Consider the following 13,629-nt stretch of genomic DNA (forward strand, 5'->3'; position numbering starts at 1 on the left):
ACCCTTTTTGTTTTTATAGTAGATATATAGGTGTAGGTACTTGTACCTACATATGTATAGGATAACGATCTAGCTCGAATTTAGACAAATAATAACCATGTTGAGGTGTCGAATACCGTGTAGTTTGTTTTTGTGCCTATTTATATATTTATATATGTTACAAATAGTTAATGGGTTTTAAAAGGTAAAAACCACAATACACAAACGCAGAAACCGTTGCACAACACTAAAACATGTACTTTTTACTTTAGATATAATTCAATTGGTACGACTGAAACGGCCAGCTGAACATTGATAGGCCCAAAGCGAAACCAACGCTTCTTTTGCATTTCTAATTAATGTATCTCGCATATTATTCACTGGCAGTACATTTAAATACGGATTTAAGATTATAAATTTGAACTGAGATTTGAACTATAGCCACCAAAAGTGTGTATAACAGCCGTCCGCAAAATGTACTCAACAAAAACACTCTCTCATGTCTTCATTATCTATGTAAGACTTTCTCTATGACTTTCCGCGGCCGTTGACGGATGGTTTAACGAATCTGCTATACGATTTCATCATTAGCTATATAGTGTGGCAAAGGAGCACTTTAAAAAAAAAACAAATAATGTCAAGTCATACCAAGTGAGGCACAGTATTGTAACTAAATAAAAACATGATTTCAAAATAATAATTATTATACTGAATTTGTTATAATTTATTGGCATTCCTTTGACATCATATACTTCCTTTGATTCTTGGGCAACGCGCAGACGTTACCTAAACATTACACGAACCGTATTTGTATGTATTATCATTATTATTATGTTCTCTCGTAGACGTGCTTTTAAACGTTATTCGAGCGGATTACCGAGAACTATAGCGCGTGTATGAACTTTTTGTTTTTTTTTTGTGTTTTTACGATTGTACGTCGTATAAATCAAATATACACGTTGACTCATCGCTAATACGTCGTTTTATATAACTCCGGAAACGAGGTTTATATGTATTTATAGATTTACATGTAGAGAGCAGACGCGTAGAAGCGGACTTTTGACCGAGTGTTGTATGAACGATCAAAACGGCGCAGATTATGCCAGCCGTGAATAGATAAACAGCTACAATAATAATCATATAGGTAGTTAAAAATAAAATATATTGTGTGTGTGATAACTCACCGAGCATTTTACTCAGGTCGGCGTTGTGCAAGTCGGGGTTTTCGTCGGCCAACTTTTTCCGCTCCACCTTGGCCCACACCATAAACGCGTTCATCGGCCTCCGGATCCGCTGCTCCTTGACGGCTTTCTGCTGCTGTTGCTGGGTCATTTTCGAACTGGGCAAATCGTGACGCTGCTGTTGCTGGTGAAGATGTTGTTGTTGGTAAGAGGACAGCTGCTGCTGCTGCTGATGGTGGTGTTGATGGGGCGACGGTTGTAGATTAGAGGGATGTTCGAAAGGGCTGCCGCCGTTGTGCTGTAGCCAACAAGTCGCCTGGTCTTCGGCAGACTTTTGAGAAGCGCCCGAGACGAGCTGCGACAGCGAAGAAGACACGGGGGGCACGACCATCTGAGTGACGGGTATCTGCTGTTGCTGCTGTTGTATGTCGCCGGCGGCCGTTTGGTGGAACTGGCTGGCACCGTAGTTCCGGTAAGGTTGGTAAGCGTACACGGTGCACGGTGAACCGGATGACGGCGAATTGCTCAGGCTGCTGTACAGGGCCTGATGGTGTGGCGAGTCCAGACCGCCGCCGCTGCTACTGTGATTCGTTAATTTAAAATCCTCGGTCAACCTGTGAACATGTAGAAGCAAACGGGTTGTAAAAAAACGTTGCATATATATAATCAATCCTATAACTGGATTAACTAGAACATAACGTAAAGGTTCACACTCAGACCCCGATTTAGAATAATGCTCCTGCAGCGATCAGATAATATTATTGCGTATATATATATATGCAAACCTTCGAAAACCATATACATAAGCGTGTCTTGAAACTCTTAGTTTTAAACGCGCTATTTTATTCCTATGTCGTTTATCCTTATTCAAATCTACTTATATAATATAATTATTACATACAATAATACTTTAATATTGTTTTATTTAATATTATGTACAGGCAATCTGTATACTAAACTGTTGTAAACTAAACATCGGACAAGGTTATTTAACAAGGGTTGCGGACGGTTAACAATGAAATTATGTTCTAGATATGGAAAAAAAAACTAAGAGCATAAATAGTAATAACAAAATATGATAATGCGCCGACGGGGATCGACGACATTGCACTGATAAATTCGCACTTTCTTATCAACTACAAAATAATGCTATTGTTAAAAAAACCATGTCAAATTAATTTTTCTTCTCTGTGCCACACACAGGCCGCGGCGTTATTGTTATTATTATTATTGGCGTCTCATTAACGTTGCATAAATATACACCCGAAGGTAGCACACAAAGCGTTTGCGCAGTACTCATTCGCTATATAAATATTGTCCCCGAGCTAGTGTAACTGCCGTTACCATTATATCGGTTTATATTATTAAAAAATTGGTACAGTGCGTATACAAACCTATATACATAATTAAAGAGTTGACCGCATACAAGACAGACAATACTATTATAAAGCTACTTGTATTACCTGCATTTGTTATGTTGGTGCGGATAACAGACAAACAGGTAACGTTATGTTAGATTAATTTTAATTACAAATTGTTTTTCCTTTCCTTTTTTTTTTTTTTTTATCATCTTGGTCTTACGGCCTACTGGCGTTCGCGTATACCAAACTGATAAAATTGTAATAATAAATTATATTACTCTCGGTAATCGTTGAACCGGTACATGTAAACGCACGGTTATCCGACTATGCTGCAAATGTGTAATATAGTTGTTAAATAAACATATTAACAATAAATTAATGATCTATAATAGAGTAGGTACGTGTATTCGTTATACGCCTACCGACATTAATTAGTAATAATAACAATTATAATTGGAGTGAGTGAAGCAAACAAGATTTTAATTTTATTTCAAATTCTGCTGATACACGGCTAAGGTCAGTAATTAACAATTATAACCCTGACAAATATATCAAATATAAAAAGTACTCGTTAATTGCAAACGTTTGTGTGAAAATCGAATTTAATTAGATATTAAGTACCTACGTGATTTTTATTTACATACTGTATAGGTAATGTAAATTTGTATTATTTTACATTTTTTCTTCGAAAAAGTACAATTAAATTACTTAAAAAAAATATAAAAATTACCTGCACTTTCTGATGAAAATACTACCATTTTGCGTTAATAATATTTATTTTATTCATCTAAAATATAAAGCGTATTATGGTCAATAACATGTAGAAAAAGTTGATTTAGGCTTATTTCATTTTTGAGTTGTTATTTTTATGCACAATCATTTTTTTACTACCTATTAAATATTTTTTACTTAGATTTAACTTTTGATTTAAAGACATCTTTTCAACAAAGCAAACTCAATTATTTATAAATCTACACTTTATTATTTTTAATTAAAAACTATTTGAACGTTGTAAATAAAAAAGAAGATCTTAGGTGATATTTTTTTTGTGGACTTTATGTAATAATATGTTAAATATTATAACTTAATATATAATATACATTATACAGGCTCGGGTAGCATTGTAGAAAACTAATAAATGTAGCAGACAAGTGTGGTCTAAAGATCAATGACAAAAAAACGGAGTATGTCATAATTGGACGAAGAAGTAGAGAATACCGACAAGGAGAGGTTATAGAAGTAGAACACCATAAGTTTAAGAGAGTACCACATTTTAAATACCTAGGATCCATAATAACACAAGATAGTGTGGGTAGTGACCTTAAGATGAAGGTGGACACTAGGATTCAAATGGGAAATAGGTGTTATTTTGGCTTAGGAAGTATGTTTGGCTCAAAAATCTTATCGACAAAATCAAAAATACAATTGTACATAACCCTGATAATACCAATAGTATTATATGGCTCTGAGACATGGACTCTGAGAAAGGTAGAGGAAACAATACTTGCGGTGTTTGAACGGAAAATTCTAAGAAGAATTTATGGACCATGTATCGATTCTGACACAGGGGAATGGAGGATACGCCACAATGATGAACTGAAGAACTTGTTTCAAAAACCAGATATAATAGCAGAAATTACAAGGAGAAGATTAATGTGGGCTGGGCATGCTTGGAGGAAAGAGGGTTCTTTTATTAAGGCGGTTATTAAAGAAAATCCGATTGGGAAAAGACCGTTAGGTAGACCGCGCTTACGATGGGAGGATCGTAACAAAAAGGATGTTAAGGCAGTAGAACCAAATATACAGTGGAGAGAAGTTGCAGAGGATAGGGAAAGATGGCGGAAAATTTGTTTGCAGGGATGGTCTTGAAGGCTGTAACCCACAAGAAGATGAAGAAGAAGATACAGGCTCGGGTATACATGCTCTCTATCAAGTGCATAACATAATAATGCTGTTGTATGTGGCGCGGTTGACCAGACAATTCGACGCCCAGAGAACTATTAAATGTTAATGAAAATAGTGCGCTGAACTAACACATAACAGCTTGCAAAACAATAGTCAACAATAGTAAAAAAATTATATTAGTCGTACTTTATCGATTTGGAATTTAAAAAGGCGAGAAGACTAAATTTTTTATACAATTCATTATAGTTGGGAAATATTTTTGAACATTACAATATTTTTAGAACTTTGACATAACTTCAGTATTTACTTTAATCAATAGATAATTAAAAATCATCTCTTTTATAGTTTATTTTTCAAAAGTCAAAACGAGCTCTTATTATTAAACCGGGCTACTTTTATATATACTTTGATTTTGGTGGGTGACAGAGTAATAATATGCAGTTTAAATGCATATCCTGACTCTTGCATACCCGGCACGCAGACTAATGCCCCCCCCCCTTCACTCATAGATTGTGAAAAATATTTGTTTTAACCGTTCGTTGTAGACAATTATTGTGTTTACCTATAAAAAATGAAAACTACAATTCGTTTAAACAAAATTTATGGAGATTTTTTTTTAATCTTATATGAAACTATATTACAGATGACGGCTCTTCTTTCGAGTAGGTATATATTTTATAATATTGTAACACCACACACAGTCACTCATTGACGGAGATTGCTTTTCAAAATGCCTACATTTAGAATTTAAGGTTTTAGAATCCCAAGCCAGTCACGGCTAAGTAGGCACATACTCGTACACCTATAGTATGTAAATAATATTACTAATAATAACAAATGTGTTCTTCAGCGTTTTCGAAACGCGGTAACATTTTTTTTTTTTATATTATTAATCGCCGCCCGATTTTGTGTTTACGCGTAGATTTTGTTTTTTATTATTGTTTACGTTTTGCGCGTGCGGCCAATAGAGTAGAAGTGCGACCACGATATCGACCCGACGGAGGCCAATGAGAGACCGCGACGGTACGGCCCATTTAAATGAAAAACAAACGAAAAATCGACAATAATAATTTTGTAGACGGGCGAAAAAACAGTCCGAAAACAACAAAAAAAATGTGTTTTATTATTCGATTATTTGCCATTTTTGGTTTGTCACGTTATATACCTACTTACAATATCGAAGATATCATATTGCCAACGAGCGCAAAGCCCGCTGACATATTATACGGCCGGTGCTGTCATTGTTATCGCGGGTCAAGAGCGTATAGCGTTGTATGTATTATAACCGGTGGTAAAAAAAACAAATTTTTTAAGAAAAATCAGAATTTAAAAAAACATTGCAAATGCTTTTTTTCTTGTCCGAGCCGTTTTTTCTTCTTATCGTCCGTCGACGCTTCCGACGACGGGTCACGTTTGACATTCAATCCTCGTGAAACAACGACGACGAAAAATAACCAAAGACTTATCGACTTAGGTATAATAATATAATTATTATTATTTTAGCGATAAACTCGTTTCGCTTACCGGGCACATTACAAACACGCTTATATATTATATATTATATACGACCTTATCTGCACACGGTATATGTACATATATATATATATATAGATAGAGAGATATTAAATAGGTACATATGGGTAATCGTACCTTGCGCGTTATACCTTTATATGTATAGAGGTACGCATTGCATAACGTGCATGTCATTCGGCAAACGGTTTCACTGAATAGGACGCAGGCACGACACCTGTCTCGTTTAACTGCATTATTATTACAATAATAATAACCGTTCCTCCTTCCGTTTCAATCTCTTGGAATCCGTTGAAATATTACACCCGCCGATTCGTGTACAGGTATACACAGGTGTCGTCTATACGAAAAGGATGACCGAAGGCGAACGTTACTGTAATAGTTTTATATTTTTTGTAATTTTTTTTTTTTTACAAAATAAGCGTTTCGAGTATACCGAGTTGGAATGTCGGTAAAACGTGCGTGAATATGTATTTTTTTTTTTTATTATAATAATAATTGTCGCGTGCGATAGACACAATGACTGCAGGCAATATTTTTATTATTCGATTATCGTTTTTTATTCGGATCAGAACAGTACAGGTGACAAAAGAAACAAAACACACGTCCAATTTGTTCAAATTCCTTCTTACAATCGGTCTGCAAAGACAACGATCAGTGTTTATTTCAGACTTTATGTTCTGGAGAGGGGATCAACAATTTTCAGGGTAATACTGGGTGAATCTTTTAACACCTTAGTGTATATAGTGTAACATTTGCATTTATTTTATAGTACAATACTCAAATTTGTATCATTTATATTATTGGCTATGGAGCTTTGTCGACTTTTGAAACTAAATGGTATCATAATCACCCGGTATGCGGTTAACTATATGACCCAGTTAATAACTTAGAAGATATTATACTTTTTTTAATATACTTTTATAGTTATTAGTTGGAACAAATTTAATATATATTTAAAAAATACAGCCTCATTCCTTATATGTTAAAACCGTATGAACCGTATGTTTTTTAAATGGTATATACGTTTGATTACCTTTTTTTTAATTAAGAATATTTTCACTGGTCGATAACCAATTTTGGGTAATAAGTTTTAAAGTTATTATAGTTAAAAACTATTTATTCATAACTGATCATCGACCAGTAAACATTTTCAGCGACTCATTCTTAATTTTAATAAGATGTTACTATTAAAATTTAAACTTTTAAAAGCTGATATAGCTCTAGAAAAACAAAAAAAAACAAAATTTGAATGTTGTTTAATGCTGTAATATACCTAGCATAAACAACATGTTTTCAAAATGACAAGAAAAATAACAAAATATTAATAATTTTAAGAGAAAACTGGTGTAGGATGTTAAAATAATCTCTCTAATATACTCTGGAAATGTTGATTTGTATATTATATATTTACTATAATGAATCCATGGAATTTTTTTGTGTGGCCGGTTATTTGTCATTTTAACGGACATTTTAAACGTACGATTTTTTTATACAACCCCCGACAAATTGTTTTTTTTTAATTGAACATAACGTACCTACCAGAAAATACTGTCAACGGTTCTAATTAGGTTTTAAATTCTAGGTCCTAACCTAAAACTATATTAGAAAAAAACATCACTATAGACTATAATTTAATTGTTCCAACTTACAACAAGCGCTGTCCTCTTTTCGATATGATATTATTTTACGAAATAGTTTTTTTTTATGATTTTATATCAAATTTAACACACTAAAACAGAAAACAGTTAATTATCCACTAAGTAAAATATTACAAAAATGGATTGTATCAACTCTAACAAATGTTCCAAATAACTTTTTAAAATATTTTTAACATTAGAGCCGCAATATGTATTATACATACTTAAATGGCATTGACCTACCACACAACCATTCGCTTTTTGAAGAGGTGTCCGTGTTATCATCCACTTAAGAGTTTGTTGTGATATATCTACGGTTTTATTTTAATTAATATTATTCTAAGTGTGTGTTGTTTTTTGTATATGTACATACCCTAGAAGGAAACGTATATTTATAATATATAGTAAAAACTAAAGCACTTTGTATAAAAGCGTATACCTAATATCTTAGATAATACAATTTAGATTAATGAACAAAGATATTATGGCAATATATTATAATAATATTAAACTGTCGTCTGTATTACAAGCATACAAATTCCACACCGTCTGCTTCAATTGCATCGGAGTGTTTGCATATTAATAATTAATTAATAACTTTAATATGATAATACTTACAGCGTTACATAGGTTTTAATGGGTAAATAATACAACTGTTTTTGTCGCCAGGAAGAACATTCAAGCGTGTAAAAAAGTACAGTCAGTCATAGGTAAATATTACAAATCAACGGGACACAATACATTTCTAGTTGGAATAACTAAATAACAAAATTGGTCCAACTAAACATACAATTTACATCTTGACGTTTTTGTTTTCTTAAAGGGCCCCCAAACTCTGTGTGCCCAAGAGCCTCTGCATAGCCTAAGACGGCCCTGACTGACTCTCGTGATATTATAAATATTTCAGTCAAACATAACCCCGTACTTAGTATTATTATAAACGTTTGTGTACCGTATTTTAATATTAATTTTGAAAATGACATTATGATGTATTCAATCACGATTTGATAGGGTTTTGACGAGCGTACAGTGACTGACCCATGGACGTACACGCGCCAGAGCAAATACAAAATATTATTGTTATTGCTATTCAGTATTATTATTATTATTTATTAGACGGCTCGCGTTATAATAATATACGCGTTTATCCGGTTGGACTATCGCGCACCCATTGTTATCTTTTACACGCGCGCGTTACGCCGATTATATACACCTAGGCGGTCGGGCGGTGTACATATTGTTATATATAAAACATTATTATATTATCTGGGTATACTTGATTGTGTACACTGGAGTACGGTGTATATAGGTACAGTACGGTTAGGTGATGCGCAAAAATATAGACACGATAATAATTAAAAACAACCCAAGAACATAATAATACAACACTAATGATAATATTTAACCTATTATTATATTATGATGTACATATTATAATCGTAAGAATACCAGTCACATTGTTTTTACGGCCTGTTGCCTTTTTTTACACACACACACACACACAGCTCTATCCCTTCTATATTATCCATGTATATATGTTTTTTTTTTTGCTACTGTTGACCCTAAACCGTGGCAGCGTAGGTACAATAATAATAAAACGTTAAAAATGTATGTAATTCTAATAATAAAATTACTATAATATTATGCGTGTATGTGCAATAGATGGATAAATATGACTTAAGATGTTTCTATATCGTCGACGGGTCACGCCCAATAGGCGTGAACATCCTATAAATATGAAAAATATACATATTATATTGTTTTTGTTTACTTATTACGCAATGATTCGAAAAATCCTAATACCTATACAAATCCCGCCAATCTATAATAAAATTGTGAACACATTTTTCATTTTGCAGTAGCTAAACGATTTACCAAATTAAACACACGATTGGTGAGTGATAAGAAAGCTAACTCGTGATGATTGCCTTGGTAAGGTTTTTAAAATTTAAACAAAGGAATCAGCACATAACACGATACAGGTACCAAGTGACAAATTTCAATGTAGGTAATTGGAAACCAAATAATTAGAAATTGACAAAGTTTTAAACGTTAACTGATAGTTTTAAAAAGCAGGAAGTTATGTAACAGTTCAAACCGTTTGATTGCAAACTGATTTTTAAAAATCCGTTGTTTGTATGATAATTTTTAATTATACAAATTAACCTCTTAGTTACATAACATTTTGCTGATACGCGAGCAAACGATTATGAAGTGCGGAATGCCGTACTTATTATTGAAGGCACTCACATTGTTTCACAACTTCTATAGTTTAAACTCGTCTCGGGTTATTGCAGTCAAGTAGTAGTCGAAAGGATTTAAAGAAAACAATATTCGTATTAAGGACATTGACACCTATTTGGTATTCATCAACGAATTTTGTGGAAACTAGGAGGAAGTGGTTAATGAACTGCGAAACTATGTATCGTTAGGTACTTCACATAATACGGTTTTTTTGTTTGTCGGTTTTAGTAATTTTAAAGATAATCCCAGTAATAAATGCATCATTCAAATGTACAATCAAAAACCAACGAATAAAATTTGAAGGTTAACGGATGCGTTATTATTTATTAACTTGGTAATGTGTATACCTATTATACTTGACGGTTTTGCCACATTGCACATATCACGTTTGTACACAGTGTAAAAATACAAGTATTACAATATTATACATAATATGTAATATAAATAGCAAAAACTATATTATTATATTTTTGCGTAGACGGTTTCGAAGTAGGCATCTACCTATATGTCTTAGCTTAGAAGGATTTCGACACATTTTATAATAATATGTTACTCCAAAGGTTTTTTTCGGCGTCATGGCTAATTAGCCACCACACTATTATACAAGTATATAATATAATATATAATTGTCTGTTGTACGCACGTACAAACACAGCACGGGCTATTGGATTTGCGTCTCATCGTCATATATATATATGTATGTATTTTTTTACGGTCTATTTCGGTTTTTAACAGTCCGTGTACGAAACGGACAACCCCACTAAATACGGGCAAGTTGTAGCAAAATGTGATTAGCTGTTAAATACAAATTTGTACTCAGAGCGAGTGACTCGGGCGCGGATTTAGAAAAATTTATATTTTTGAACTTGTAGAGGAACCGTCCGGCGAATAAGTATCTCATCTCATCGTCTAGGTGTGTGAGTGTGTGTGTGACCGATGTAAGAACGCCGTCCGAAAAATTGTCCAACCCGTTGCACGTGGGTGCCCGAATAGAGTAAACCCTGTATTTATTCGAGTATAGGTATATAACCCTTTATAATACTACTATAATAGCGTGTGCTGTTCCTATATGAAACGAGTAGGTAACGATTGAGTAGAGAGGTCGAGGGATCATTTTTACGGTGTGTGCGTAATGGTTCTGCATGGTTGCACAGTGTGTGTGTTGGTGCGATGACCACCAAGAGGACACGTCCGCCGCCGCAACCTGTGTACCTTATATATATTTATTATCTATATGTATTATATTTTATGTATATATATTATACCTGTTGCTTCTGCTGGTGACAGTCAACGGTCGTCGTATAGGTACACATACAGAAAAAACGCATTATCTTATGTTGTATATATGGTCACTGGCGGGCGTGTGGTAAACAATATAATATCATAGATGTATATAAATTATATAACATATATTATACTATTCACACACACACACACACATTGACATGGGCGCAAGTCCTTGTCCTAGACGATATTATTACTGTCCCCGTGGCCTACGCTGTTTATTTTGTTTTATTTATTTTCATTTACAATATCACACACAATTGATAGCGAACACTTAAAAAGTTGGTACTTCCAAACCAGCTCAGGACCGAGGATCTGCTAATTGTTGATTTTGCCTTACTCTACTTAAAAAAAAAACACATTCATACATACATGCATAGAGTAATAATATAAATAACATATACTAGTTTGTATGCGATAGTAAAGTAAATTGTAGGACTAAAACTAGTACGACCACACAAAAGAAAAAAAAGTCCACATTGTTAACCTGAATATCATAAAAAAAAGTTTTTACCCTTTATCTTAAAATATTGTTGTTTATTTTTTCAAAATCTTATACCATTGATATCTATTATCTTGTCACTACGTTATATTGAACGTTATTTTTTTTTCTTCTAATTAGGCAGACTGACTTTAGTCCTACAGTTTGCGTCACGTTAAAACTACTATAGCCACCCCCTGCATACACGATACGTACATATTCTTCATCAGCGTCTGCTTACTATACATTCACAAGAGAAATAACCAAGTGTTTCAGGGAAGCGGCAGAAGACAAAACATCAAGTTTGATTTCGTTATGGGCGTACCTATTTAAACACGACTTGTATAAATGGGAAAACCGACAACAAAAACTGCGAAAACATAAAATATTTGGGTTATACGACGATACGGACGTTAAGGCACTTGTGCGTTAAAACAGTAATATTGTCACAGCTTTTTATAAATATTATTATTATTAATCGTATCGGATGTCGCATTGTTGCAATTATTCAATAACAGCTTTATTTAGCAGGAAAAGTCATATGTAAAACACTATAAACATTTTAGCCGAAAACATCAAATGAAAAATTCTAAAAACACATAATAATATACCTATGTAATAAATATAGTCCACATATGCCACCATTGCATTGGAATTTTTCAAAATTATAATACATGGAACTCGATTAAACAACAGTGAAACGTTAGACGTAACACAATAATGAAACATAACAATTTTTTAAAAAGTACAATTTAATATGAATTATTCAATTGCTCATTATAGATTGGACGACCGGTCCGACATAGGTCAGACATGGCCTAATTATATAAAAATGCTACTACAACGTATAATGTAATGGTATCCTCAAACAAGTGCAGCGCAAGTCACCTTATCTTTAATGATTTATGTTTGAAGTAATAATTGTAAAAGTTTTTTTAAAAATAAATAAACAAACACTGTAATATTCGGTATATAATAAATGTATAACACCTTACAAAAACAGGTTGATTATTTTATCATGGGCCACTCAATATCTCATAGAGTTTAATAAGAAATAACATTTTTTTTTTCATTTTGTTTTAATACAATCTGATTTTAATTTTTCCCAATTTTTTTTGTTTTTACGCCCCTCCCAACTTAGTTTTTTTGACAGCAACTTTTGAATATTCAATGGTAACGCATGTATTTCATTAACTTTTTAAATTAAGAATAATGTACTAAAAATGTTGACTGGTCGATAACCAGTTTCGGATAACTATTTTTGAAGTTATTGAAGTTTCAAGTTTAGAACAGGAGGAAAGGTGGATTGCAGTATTATTTTTATCTGCGCGCATTTCCCAACCGCACTATATGGGAAGGGGTCCATCCTATCTATTAAACTATGTGATAGCCGATAAAATAAATGAAGTCCTATTACACTTATTTAGTGTAAAATAATTTAAATTGTTTCTTTAAATTTTGTCTTTGTACATAATATGTGTTTTAAAAATAATAACCAATTATAGTTGATGTACAGTGTAGGTATTATAGTGTAAATTATATCTTGGAAAATATATCAAGTAAACAACGTATTAATTGATTGGTTAATTTTAAAGATAAGTTTGTTAGTTAATTTCGTGTTTACATTTAGGTAATTCAACAGTTTGTTCTTAATAAATGATTCGTTTTTCGTTAATTAGAATAATGCCATACATTAGTGCTTAGATAAAATCAATAAAATCGAACATAACACAGGTACGCCTCCAAATAACCGATACAAAATATATCATACTATAAAAACATATTATATGCGAAGTTTTCTTTTCAATGTTATTGTATTTCGTAATTAGATTAAAATAATAATAATAATTAACGATACCTATTATTTTTAATAATAAAAATGTCGATAATTTGTGTTGATAAAATTCAACGACGCGACGAGCAGAATGCAATGGAAAACATATTAATCACCGGGGAACGATGAAAAAAAAAATTAAGACAGATTCAGATGATTAGGCAGAACGATACAAAAACAATGTCTGTAG

At 32.8% G+C, this 13,629-nt stretch overlaps 2 protein-coding genes across 2 annotated transcripts in view; one reads left to right on the forward strand and one right to left on the reverse strand.

The window, feature by feature from the left end:
- The window catches only part of LOC126845855 (putative transcription factor SOX-15), a 69,774-nt gene that overhangs the window by 48,816 nt on the left and 7,329 nt on the right, over nucleotides 1-13,629 (reverse strand). The window contains exon 2 of the mRNA XM_050584848.1: nucleotides 1,164-1,774. Within this exon, the coding sequence (XP_050440805.1) occupies nucleotides 1,164-1,774 (611 nt within the window). The remainder of the gene's footprint in view (nucleotides 1-1,163; nucleotides 1,775-13,629) is intronic.
- Nucleotides 1-13,629, forward strand: part of LOC126845866 (venom metalloproteinase 3) — a 190,614-nt gene that overhangs the window by 7,664 nt on the left and 169,321 nt on the right. The gene's annotated exons all lie outside the window — the stretch shown is intronic.

This window comes from Adelges cooleyi, unplaced genomic scaffold (genome assembly GCF_023614345.1).
Source record: "Adelges cooleyi isolate 19-005CV unplaced genomic scaffold, UGA_ACOO_1.1 ACOO_flye_CR_arks_rails_tigmint_CR_PRNA_108, whole genome shotgun sequence".
NCBI classification, from domain to species: Eukaryota; Metazoa; Arthropoda; class Insecta; order Hemiptera; family Adelgidae; genus Adelges; species Adelges cooleyi.